Below are 12,965 nucleotides of genomic sequence, written 5' to 3' on the forward strand. Positions count from 1 at the left end.
TGTCCTCACATACATACTGTATTAGAAGTAGAATTTTTACATATCAGTTTTACTAGTCATTAAATAATCTACTATCAACCTCCTTCTCGCTCAGTCCTGATTCCACCATTCTGACTCAAATATTTTTAAACTGATCTTCTTGGGTCTACTGGAATATTTCTGATGATTTCCCACTCATTAAAATTCACGTTTTATATAGTTACATTTTTGTGCCACACACAGCAAATTCATGGCAATTGCCTAATATTACGGTTCAATTGCAGCTGCACAGATTCACATATCACTTTAGTGATATCTCTTCCTCTACCTAAGGCTGGGTACACACTACAGAAAATGTATCCCGATGAGACATCTTTAGCGATTTTATAAACTGGACAAAAAAAAAGTCCCGATCAGCAGGCTGATTCATGTGTACACACTGTACACGGTTTACACAATTTACCTTCAGATCTGTGCTCTTCATCTGTTATAACCATGGGCTGCCCACACCATAGAGATCTATGGACACTGCCGGTTGTGAGCGCATACACACTGCAGAACTGAAACAACATCGTTCCATCGTTGAACGAGATTTTTAGCTCAGTTTCAAAATCAAATGAAACTATACGATGAGCTTTAGAATGATAATTGTTCCTCGTTGCAGTGTACACACTAATGTGATATCGGGCTGAACGGTTGTTTATGGTCCGATTGGTCCGATAATCGGCTGAAAACCCTGTAGTGTGTATCCAGCCCAAGGGCCTACTGCCCTGAGCTACAAACACTATGAGTGAACTACTGATAATACAACTCTCTATTGTTATCAGCACATTGAAAAGTGATAACATAACCGTAATGAGGGCAACATATAATAAAAAAGTATCAAATAAACAATTATATTTTTTTAAAGCTAAAAATGTGTGCAACATTAATATTTATTATTTTAGTTTTGAAAGTGTATTTTGACACTTGTTGATTATACGGGACCACTTGAAACATGGACTTCACCCACCCGTCATCCATTGCACCTCTCTGCTAAAACGGTAATTTGGTAAAAGGGAATGATGACTTTTGGTCCAACTAGTAACCTCACTGTAAGCCTCACATGGCTCCTGGTCTGACAACAGCAGTGAGAAGACAGCAGATCGGGAGCTGGATAATAGCATCGGTCCTAAGTGAGGTTTTGGGGGATGTCCTAAATGAACAACCTCTTTACTTTTTATTAATATAAACTATAAATAGTTTTGAGAATGGAATTCCATCTATTATGTTTTTTTCAACAAACATAAAAGGTTAAAATAACTAAAAGTATGGACTGAACAGGCGTCTAGAAAAGATTTCTTTAAGCTGAATCTGCACAGTATTTCATGTACTGTCTCTATAACAGTCTTTCCACCCTGTCAGCAATATTAATACCAGCACACAAGAGGAAGGAACTGGAGTCATGTGTAATGCAGCAGTTTCCCTCAAAACAAGATGATTAGTGATTTTCTGCTTACCTCTAACTTTGCCTTGTCACTCTGTAACTTCTCAATAGTTTCCATGTACTTCTGCTTCAGACCATCCACGACTGCTTGGTGCTGAGCAGTGCCGGTCTCCAGTACTTGAAGCCGACTCTTCAACTCTCCCTCTATCTGCTGGTGCTTCTCACTGGCCTCGAAATACTGGTAACAGACAATGTTACTGTTATTCTACAACAGATTACTGACACACACACGCAAAGCTGAGGGGTAAATATCCCACAATGTCTTGTATCCAAGCCCTATAAATACCACATACACCAGATGTGGCCAATCCGTGGCTGTCAAGCTATTGTGGAACGACAAGTCTCAGCAGATCTGGAAGCTGGCAGTGCTACTGGGACTTACAGTTCCATAAAATCAGTCTCAGTCCGGTATATAATACAAAAGCGTCTGGATATCAGTACATACCTGGAGCCAGAGAATACCTAAGCTCGTTATGTATCATAATAGGAGAAAAATACCAAACTCATTTTATGGTTACATATAAAACCGGCCATAAAAAGATACAAATTAACTCACACAAAAGCTAAAACTAGTAATAGAAAGCAGGAAATCCAAACTGAACATGTGACAAACCCCTATGTTACAGTAAAGTATTGTATGCTGATTCCCTCTCATTACAGGCGTCAGAAGTGGCCTAGGAACAGCAGGGCCAAGAGAAGAAGAAAGTAGGGTGTGTAGCCAAGGTAGAGCTGGAAGACAAAGCCCTTAAGAAAGGCAAAGTAATATCATCTTAAAAAGAAACAGTTATCAGTTTGTGATGACCTTCTGTAAATTGCAGAGGTGGACCTTGCTATTGTTTTTACCATGGCTAAACAAATTCATTATCCATCAAGACATATGTTTTTAAAGCATGTTTGTCTATATGTTCTAGCAGTAGTGTATTAAAGTATTTGCTAGGCTAATGCTGCAATCATAATAATAATGGGCCTGATTCATAAAGGAACTTCTTATTTAAGTCTCCTGCACAAAACCATGTTACAATGCAAGGGGTGCAAATTAGTATTCTGTTTTGCACATAAGTTAAATACTGACTGTTTTTTCATGTAGCACACAAATATCAACTTTAAATTTCAGTGTACAAATAAGCTATCAAGATCCATGGTTGTGGATGAGCACCCTGTATCAGTTTATGGCAGGCTGCACAATTGGAAGCCTTTGAAATATTTCTTTTAGGACAGTGATCTGCCCCAAACGCAGACATCTTATCTGCTGAGTCAGGCAGCTGTGTTATACGTTAATAGACTAGGGGCACAGGAAAATATCATATTTTCTCCAATATCGTACTTACAGGAGGGTTGTGTGGTATGCAGATGAAGAGGAACTTATGACCTGCTGTGTGGAGGTAAAATCATGTTTGTAAGCCATTCTGGTAAGAAGCTGGGACAGTGTAACTAAAACCCGACTTAGAAGCTATTGTCAACAGGAGTCATAAAGCCCTAATTTCCTTTTACACAGTCTTTTAGTTCTGACATCACATGAAGGGGGCTGTGGGCCCTGCAGCAGTTTTAAATCTGCAGTGTAACGCTAGGAAATTGTTCACTTTTGGGGAGTCAATCATATATTGAAAAGAGTCCCATTTCTGCTTCTCCCAGCAACAGAAACTTGATCATACACGAGTTGCATCTATTCCTTTTCATTTTACAATAAGCCATTGCATTATACTTTTGTATGTCATTTGATTAAATGTTTTATCTTAAGCATTGTGAATGTATTTTCCATATTAAATTACACTTAATAAGTTCAAGTCTCTGTGTTCTAACAAATTCACGCGACAGTTTTGTCAAAACACTACATAGTTGAAACAGAGGAAAACATTGTGGTCTACGTTTACGCTGATTAAAGTAAACTGTGATAGATTAGTTTGAAGGGAGAACCTAAGGCTTCCTGAATAAGAGTGTCAGCTCTTCACAAAAAGTCTTGGTGGTGGCATAATTGGTAAGGCAAAGCTAGTGTGTGGCATAGATAGGGAAGGATTTAATCATTTTAGACAGACACGGTGGTTGTTTTTGATTAACCCTTTGTCACACACCCATCACGCAGGTTCAGGTGAGTGTTGATTGTGACAATTTACTAGCAGCATTCCTTTTCCTGGGGCTGCAATTAACTTTTTGCATGTATAACAGATTTTCCAAGGGACTGAACACTTCTGTAGGCTTGAGGACTGATGGCTTGTAGCTTATGGTTTTTTTCGCTAAGATTTTCCCATTTTTATAGTCTGTTATGTCTTAATATAGAGGTGCCCAGACTCTTTTGGCATGTCTGTCTGTAGAAACAGGTGGCATAATTACTGACAGCCAAATAGGTTAACTCACCTGTGCATGATTAAAGAAATCCTGAAAACATGAACTGTTGGTAACTTTGGAGGACTGAGTTTGGGCACCTCTGCCTTAATACATACCTTGTAGCAAAATCAGCTTAAATTATACAACTACTTGAAAAATACTTGGCAAGGTCTCAGTAAGTGCTATAATTCCATCACAGTATTTAAAAAAGCTTCATATCCCATTGCACAGGTCTATTTAAGCTTCATAAACCATCATTGAGATAAAGTTCAGTTTACATGTACTCTGTGCAATAACTTAAATGGGGCTCATCAAAATATACGGAATTAGAAAGCAAAATTTACATACCTCCGTATGCATTAGAACAACATGGCATGCTTCTTCAAGGTTGTAACAACAAATTAAAAAAATTTTTTTTATTTTTTTTAATGCTTTGTCATTAATGACAAAACATCAACAGGCGACATTAATTGAATTAAAAAAAAAAACTTTGTGCGTTCTGCTGCGACTTTAATTTCCACATATATATCGGACATATCCTGCAGTGTATTGTCTGGCAAAGCAGAGCGGATCTAGACCTGTATTCAACACGAGACGTTTCTTCCGAGCCGCTCCTTGAATACGGATGTGCGTATGCCCATATGTGCATTTTCAAAAAAAGACAAAATGCAATTTATGGTCGTTTTGCGTGCCTTAATGATTTAGGCTCAAGATGTGCTGTGCCACATTTATACATCTCAAAACCAGGGGAGAAATTAATATAGATGAAATATTTTATATTTACCAGATATAAACAAATTTTAAGAAACTAAAAGAAGTTCCTAATCCAAACATGTATAATATTCAATTATCTTCATATTCGATAGTTGGAATTTTGTCCCTCGTATCATAGAATTGCCCATTTTTGAGGACAGTGCGGCATGCGACAGGGGCAGTGCGACGATGGGAGGAGGTAAACAGAAGCAAGCCGTAAGCCACAGACTGTGTGTTACATATTGGGACGAGCAGAGTCTCCTAACAGTGCAGTGTGGGGATGTGAGGCTTCTGGCAAACTGACTGACAGACTTTGGTTTCAAACACAAATAACAATATGAAACGAAGTTCATACTCTAGATGTGCTGTGTTTTCATCCGCATCAGAATGAATAACCGTAGCATAGAAAAATACTAAATTAAACTAAAAGTGAAAGTAAACATAAGACAGATTTAATTACGTGCCGTAATTCCTAGCCAGGCAACACTACTTTTATTTTACCTCTGTGCCATACAGAAAATAGGTCAACCAAAGTCACACAAACAAAACATTTTTAAAAAGCAAATTAACCCAATGCTCAAAAGTAATTATGTGCACATAATGTCACTGTAAATATCTCTACTAATATTAAAGCATACCGTTTTACAAATATATAAGTTAGTTTTATGAAGATCAACAGCTGTAACTAACATTTTTAACAATAAAAACATTTTAAACATCTAAATACAATGCTCAAAAGCATTGTATTTAGATGTGAAGTTGGCACTAAACTAGAATAACCAATCACACACTGCAGTGTTAGTAAATAGTATTCCTACTGGCACATACAACTAATACCACTTTCATACTGCCGCCCCGGCAATATCCCGGGTTTTTGCCGGTGCTCGGAGCGTCCCAGCTCAGAAACACCATTCATACTGCACCTCGGACCCGGGAATTTCCCGGGTTGACCACATTCATACTGCACAGGTCTGTGCCCTGGCAATTTGTGGGAGTCATCACCAGAGCAGTTTTCATTGGCTGAAAAATTTCTCCATTTCTCCTAAACTCCTTCTCGAATCTTCCACGGGCTCCCACCGATGACATCATCCTCCAGAGACAGGCAGACAGCCAATCAGCTTGTTTTCTGTGCAACACCCGGGTTGCACCATTCATAGTGCAGGCAACCCGGGTCCGACCCGGGAATTACGCCTCGATAAATCCCGGGTTGAAGACCCGGGTTTTTAGACCCGGGATTTTTGACTTGTACCATTCATACTGCACCAAGACCCGGGTCGTTTGAGCTCGCCCCGGCAAAAACCTGGGATTTTGGTGCAGTATGAATGGGGTATAAATTAGAACTTTGTTTAGTCAAAATTTAGGATCTCCTGAAAGTGCAGAGTAATGTTACATTTTACTGACCTGTATATGTAACCTCTCGTTTTCTTCTATCTTCTTCTGAAGGTCCTCATCAAAGACACTTTTTTGTTCCTGGCTCAGTTGAGAAGACTCTATGTGTTTCTGAAAGAGAAGGATGTAGCAGTAATTATTGTGAGTTATCAAATCGTTCAATCCCTTATTTACAAAATAACTCTATGGAGCTTATCTAATTTTAGATGAGTAAACTATAATATTTGAACAAAGACATAAAATGACATCTGAGTGTTCTAAGGACCCAGCAGAGTAAGGTTACATATATTATTTTCTTACATCTAGGTGATACGCTCTACGAATGAACAACTGGACTAAGAAATTATTAATTTATCCTCAAAGACCAGTTCTTGAATGGTCAACTCGGATTATCTTTCTCTGGTAAACTCAACATATAAAAATGTCCCAGGATGAGATTCCTGCAACTTCCTCATGCACCACCCTGAAATAAATCATTAAACATCATTTATAATATACAGAAAAAATGCTTTTTATTATTTATGCAAATATCTCTCTGCCACGCACATTTTAAGGTGCACTCCCACTTTGCACTTCTTGCACCTGCCCCCGTAACTGGGCGCATGCGCCTATACTTGCAGGTTTGAGACTCCACCTAAAAATGTGCGCAGCAGAAAGTGGAAAAACATCACTTTAAGTCCAACCTACCACTTTAGAGCCGCCCACTTCATTCATTTCAAGTAATATTTTTCTTCTAAAACACTGCTGAGTTTAGCTTCATGTAGGTCTTGGATTAATCCCGACAGTGAGAGCATATTACGACTGTCTTTATTATACATGTCATTTTTGGTTTTATTACATTGCTCAAATATCATCATCATTTATTTATATAGCGCCACTAATTCCGCAGGGCTGTACAGAGAACTCACTCACATCAGTCCCTGCCCCATTGGAGCTTACAGTCTAAATTCCCTAACACACAGACACAGACTATGGTCACTTTGTTAGCAGCCAATTAACCTACTAGTATGTTTTTGGAGTGTGGGAGGAAACTGGAGCACCCAGAGGAAACCCATGCAAACACGAGGAGAACATACAAACTTCTCACAGATAAGGCCATGGTCGCGAATTGAACTCATGACCAAAGTGCTGTAAGACAGAAATGCTAACCACTTAGCTACCGTGCTGCCCAAATATCATTATTATTAACATTTATTTATATAGTGTCAGCAAATTCCATAGAGCTTTACAATTGACGACAAACACAATATACAATACTGGGTAATACACACAAAGAGGTAAGAAGTTCCAACTCGCAAGCTTATAAATATCACCTTTTATGTACACATACTCTCTACCCTTCAAAAAATCACAAAACAAAAAACACAAGAACTTTTACACCCTCATAGATGCCCATAAAGCCAAGCGCTTACCTGTACAAACTTCTGCACAAAAGTTGGAGGTGGACCTCACAGTACTCATATCGTAAATTAGCCAAATCATCTTAAGACCTCACAATTCCTACTGTCCAGTGGAGCTACAAAGCCGAACGATCCTGAGGTCATATTAATAGTCCACTTATTAAATGTAGTTTTACTGTGGTGAGGAGCTTAGACCTCAGCATATCCCACTTTGAAAATCTTTATTTCTACGATTACTTATCCTATTCAAATACAATGACCACAGCACTACTACAAAAAGCAACTGACAAACATGATCCTAGTAATATGTATGGAAAGAGATAAGGAAACTGGAAGCCACCCACGAAGAAAGTCTTAATACCTTGGTCTTCTTGCCTTTGACTTCCATTACAGAGAGTTCCTCTTGCAAGAGCTCCACTCTCTTGGCCAGCTGTTGGTTTCGGAAGGTCAGACTGTCCATCTCCTGCTGCTGCTTCCTCAGTGACTGGTCTTTCATCTTCAGTTGCTCCTGGTAGAAATAACAGGTACACTTTTATTAAATACTACATTAAGGAAATATCAACTCAGTATGATTTTTAATGCCAACGAGAAAGACCGTGAGAGACCACTGGCGCTTGGAGTGCCAGCCATGTACCACGTAATCTCCAGACATAACACCCTGGAAAACATTGAACTTGATCTGGACTCAGAGCGCTGATAAAAGCGCCTTAAACAATGCAGCCACCCGTAAAGCTGAGCGTTCCAGTAAAATGAACCCCATTTAACCCCTTCAGTACTAAAGATGAGCGGGACTCAGCACTTTAGAGGTATAAGTCTTGGACAATTCCCACTCTCCCTTAGCACACAAGGGGTCTAAAGTAGTTGGAAGCATTCTTGCTCATCACCCACCGGTATATCCTGCCAATGGGGGGCCAGCAGAAGAGACACCTATTGATGACATCACCACGTCGATGCACAATGATGTCACTGAGTGCTCCAGCAACATCTGTAGTGCAGGGAATGGAAGGAGGACACTTATTTTGTCTGACCTCCCTTATCCTGGCACCTACAGCTTAAGGGGCACCACCTTATATGACCAACTCATTTGTGTTTCTACTAATTCAGGCAGTCTGTAGTTTTGCCCATTTCTCTGTTCTACCATGCTGAAGACAATGTTTAGAAATATTAACAAAAGAAAAGAATGTCAATATTAACAGGTAACTCATTAAACAAATTATAAAGTTAAAGTTACACATTAAGTCTGAGGACATGAGGGGTAGTTATCCACTGATCAAATTGCTTCTGACAATTCTCCAATGAGCAACAAAGTGTAACCACAGCTTTCAACGTTTTCTGCTCGTCATTCCCTGGTTTCCCAAGAGGTAAACAGCACGGATGGAGTTAGCTGTGTCCCAGCATTTCAGTTTTAAACACATTTACAGCAAGGACTACAAAGACATGGTCTGATGAGTTCGGTGTGGAAAAACTTGAATGGCCCGCACAGAGCCCTGACCTCAACCCCATCAAACACCTTTGGGATGAACTGGAACGGAGACTGCGAGTCAGACCTTCTCGTCCAACATCAGTGCCTGACCTCATAAATGCTCTACAAAATAAATGGGAACAAATTCCCACAGAAACATTCCAACATCTTGTTGAAAGCCTTCCAAGAGTGGAAGCTGCTATCGCTGCAAAAGGGGGACCAACTCCATATTAAAGTATATGTAATTGAATACAATGTCACTACAGTCCCTGTTGATTTAATGGTCAAGCGTCCGAATACTTTTGTCCATATAGTGTAATCTTCCTCTCCATTACCTTGTTCTTCTTTTTATGCAACGTTGCATGTGTAAAGAAAATTCTTCATACAATTAATAATGAATGCATACCTTCAAAGCTGCAGAATTAGCTTGTTCATCAACTACAGCCTTCTTCAACACCTGGTTCTGTGCCCGCAGCTGAAAAACAGCAGATTTAGAACAATGCAACACATTTGACTTCAAAAACATTTATTCATTGGCTTTCCAAACACCATATACAGTTTAGCACTTGATTCAATAATTTATATCAAACCTTGCTTAAAAACAGGTACATGACCTTAAATAGAACATATCTCCAACACATTTAAAGCTTGAGAAAGTAACAAAAGCAGACACCTTTATAACTTTATTGTCTGTCCAGCTCAATCAGGTCAGCTACAAATCTAATTTGAAAAAAATGTTATAAGCAAATTTTTCATAAAAAAGTACAGCTTTATTAAGGCATATAACTTCAAAACCAGTGCACGTATCAGCCTAAGATTTGGGGGTTTTCTTTACACCCATGGCAGCAGTTATTATGTCAAATTTCATTACAATCTGAAACGGTCAGTTTGAAACCCTGTGTTGATTTGATGTGGAATGACCCTTATGCAAGCGGTGGGTGCAAGTTAATTAAATGAAAATAAGCATTATTGTTTGTGGTGCATTACAAATCCCAGCACATTCAGGTCACTAGAGCTAGTCTTGCGCCATTACTTGTTTTTTTATTTTACCAAGACGTGGAAGTGATAAAAATAAAAATAAAATGTGCTTACTCACTGAACTTGAAAAAGTCCATTCATTGTGTGCATACTACCATGGGTTTAAAAGACCAGGGGCTAGACTAAGCGGAGATGTTGCCTATAGCAACCAATCAGATTCTATCTGTCATTTATTTAGTGCACTCTACAAAATGATAGCTAGAATCTGATTGGTTGCTATAGGCAACATCTCCACTTTTTCAAACCCGCTGTTTAGAAAATATACCCCCAGAGGTGGGTTTATTTATTTTTTTCCCATTCATGTCAATATAGTTGTGAGCTACATGTAGAAGCCCCATTGAAAAGAGCAGGCCATTTGAATGAGTGGGCCATTGACACGAATGGAACTGTACAACATTGTTAATTGTTTTTCCCTCCTATATCAATAAAGTTTCAATTAGTCTCTATGTATGTGTGTGATCATAGCATGGAGTCACCGGGACTTCCCATATATCAGACACACAAAAAAAATCATCTCAGACGTGCTGCTGGCACTGCATAACCTCCCTACATTGTGCGGAGGTTATGTGATGTGAAAGTCGTTTACTCGGGGCAAACAACAAGATGAAATTCAGTCTTATTCTCTGGTTTATGACAAAGCATGAAGGTGTTAGTGGCCGTACATGAAGACATAGCGGGTCGTAGGTGGCATGGTGCCCATAACAGTTTTAAAGTGCGTGAAGATCCCAAACATATACTATTTTTTTTAAATGGATTACAAGCAATAAACAGAGCCTGTGCTATGTTTTTGCATTAATGTTTCCCCTTTACCTATTAAAATGTTAACTCCACTCAAAAATGATGTTTCCGAAATAAGATTACTTTGATGGGCATTACAATTTTAGTGCAGTGGTCGAAGTGGAAGTTTAGAAGTGGTGGTAGGGAAAATGTAACAATACTGTAAGTGAATGGAATTTAGATTTACAGGCAGTAGGAGAAGTGGCGGTAATGGCAAACCACCGTATACACCCCCACTTCAACCACTGATTTAGTGGAGTAACAACTGAAATAGGACTTACTTCTGAAACTACCTATTGCATACTTGCCAACTTTTTGTACTTGGCGGTCGGGAGCCTCCCGGGGGGGAGGTGAGCGTGTGGGATGCGGGGCTCCAAAATCGCGTCATTTTGGACCCGCCCCAGTGATGTAATGACGCAAACGCGTCATTTGACAGCGGGGGGGGAAATTCCGGAATTCCCGGAGAATAGCGACATTTTGGCCCTAAATCTGCCCACTTCACTGGGAAGTGGGCAGATGTGGGAGATTGCCATACACTCCCGGGAGTTCGTGAGACCCACCCGAAATGCAGGAGTCTCCCGGACATTCCAGGAGAGTTGGCAAGTATGACCTATTGAAAATTGCTAAGCACAACATTGCTGCCATTTCACATATTCATGAAAATATTTTACAGTCCCACTCCCAGCTATAGATTGATAGGACAGTGCATTACATATTTGCCATTCAAGTTAATAAACGTGTGAGTATCTTACACCACAGCATTCAGACTTCATACCTATATCTAGAAAAGCATAAACAAAAAATATACTACAACCATACACAAGACATCAAAATAACCGTGTCTATGTATCCCCTCATACAAAAGCAATCGTCTCACTCTAATCACGAGAATATTTTATGGATAAAATGTATTTTAAAGCCGGTATAGGCCAAAATCATAATCAATCAATTTTACATCAGCTTATAAAGACAGCAAATGTACAGTAATAACACAGGTTTCCCCCCTTTATCAATAAGAAACATCTATAATTCTCAAGTATAAAAAAAGTGTTGTAAAATAAATTTCACCAACTGGCATCTAAAACAAGTGCCAGAGGCGGCATTTGTAAGAATAAGAAAAAGTGGGAAAAGATCTACGTAGAATCAGAACGGAGAAAACTTCTTCAACATTAACTTTATTTTCAATATGATTCAATAAAGCATTTTGAGGAGCTCCTCATATCTAGGGTAATTTCCCCATCACTGACAGTTATACATCCCATTTTCCAGATATAAGGATATATTCTGCAGGAACAGCAGCCTGGCGTATGTATACGTGCAGGAACAGCAGCCTGGCGTATGTATACGTGCAGGAACAGCAGCCTGGTGTATGTATACGTGCAGGAACAGCAGCCTGGCGTATGTATACGTGCAGGAACAGCAGCCTGGCGTATGTATACGTGCAGGAACAGCAGCCTGGCGTATGTATACGTGCAGGTACAGCAGGTCGGTGTAATATACGTGCAGGATGATCAGGTCGGTGTAATATACGTGTAGGATGATCAGGTTGGTGTAATATACGCGCAGGATGATCCGGTTGGTGTAATATATGTGTAGGATGATCAGGTTGGTGTAATATACGCGCAGGATGATCAGGTCGGTGTAATATACGCGCAGGATGATCAGGTCGGTGTAATATACGCACAGGATGATCAGGTTGGTGTAATATACGTGCAGGATGATCAGGTTGGTGTAATATACGCGCAGGATGATCATGTCGGTATAATATACGTGCAGGATGATCAGGTCGGTGGAATATACGTGCAGGATGATCAGGTCGGTGGAATATACGTGCAGGATGATCAGGTCGGTGGAATATACGTGCAGGATGATCAGGTCGGTGGAATATACGTGCAGGATGATCAGGTCGGTGGAATATACGTGCAGGATGATCAGGTTGGTGCATTATACTGTATAATATTATACTGTGTAATACACCAACATAATTATCCTTGCAGGAAGATCATGTTGGTGTATTATAAATGCAGGAAGATCATGTTGGTGTATTATACATGCAGGAAGAGCATGTTGGTGTATTATACATGCAGGATGCGCCTATAGATTGCTGACAGCCTTCCTCACCTTGGAGTACTCCTGTGCCAGCTTCTGGTACTTGCCCTGGAGCTCCCCGCTGGCCATTCTCTGCCCGTGTATTGAATGACAGGAAGAGTATCAGTGTAAACGATGATGATGAAGGAGGCAGATACGGTGTTATCCAGGCTGCTGTCTGTACCATACCTCCCTGCCGGTACAGGTCGGGGGGGAGCCGCTGATAGGTGGATACCGGAAGTAACCTAGTAACGCTGCCTCTAGACACGGA

The 12,965-nt window shown here is 39.9% G+C and overlaps 1 protein-coding gene across 1 annotated transcript in view; it reads right to left on the reverse strand.

Annotated features, from left to right (window-relative positions):
• Nucleotides 1-12,965, reverse strand: part of PPP1R21 (protein phosphatase 1 regulatory subunit 21) — a 53,504-nt gene extending 40,539 nt beyond the window's left edge. Inside the window, exons 1-5 of the mRNA XM_075204103.1 lie at nucleotides 12,728-12,965; nucleotides 9,198-9,266; nucleotides 7,691-7,837; nucleotides 5,942-6,040; nucleotides 1,479-1,643 (exon numbers count right to left, since the gene is read on the reverse strand). Coding sequence (XP_075060204.1) covers nucleotides 1,479-1,643; nucleotides 5,942-6,040; nucleotides 7,691-7,837; nucleotides 9,198-9,266; nucleotides 12,728-12,784 — 537 coding nt within the window. The 5' untranslated portion in view covers nucleotides 12,785-12,965. The remainder of the gene's footprint in view (nucleotides 1-1,478; nucleotides 1,644-5,941; nucleotides 6,041-7,690; nucleotides 7,838-9,197; nucleotides 9,267-12,727) is intronic.

The sequence above is a fragment of the Mixophyes fleayi genome, chromosome 3 (genome assembly GCF_038048845.1).
Source record: "Mixophyes fleayi isolate aMixFle1 chromosome 3, aMixFle1.hap1, whole genome shotgun sequence".
Classification (NCBI taxonomy): domain Eukaryota; kingdom Metazoa; phylum Chordata; class Amphibia; order Anura; family Limnodynastidae; genus Mixophyes; species Mixophyes fleayi.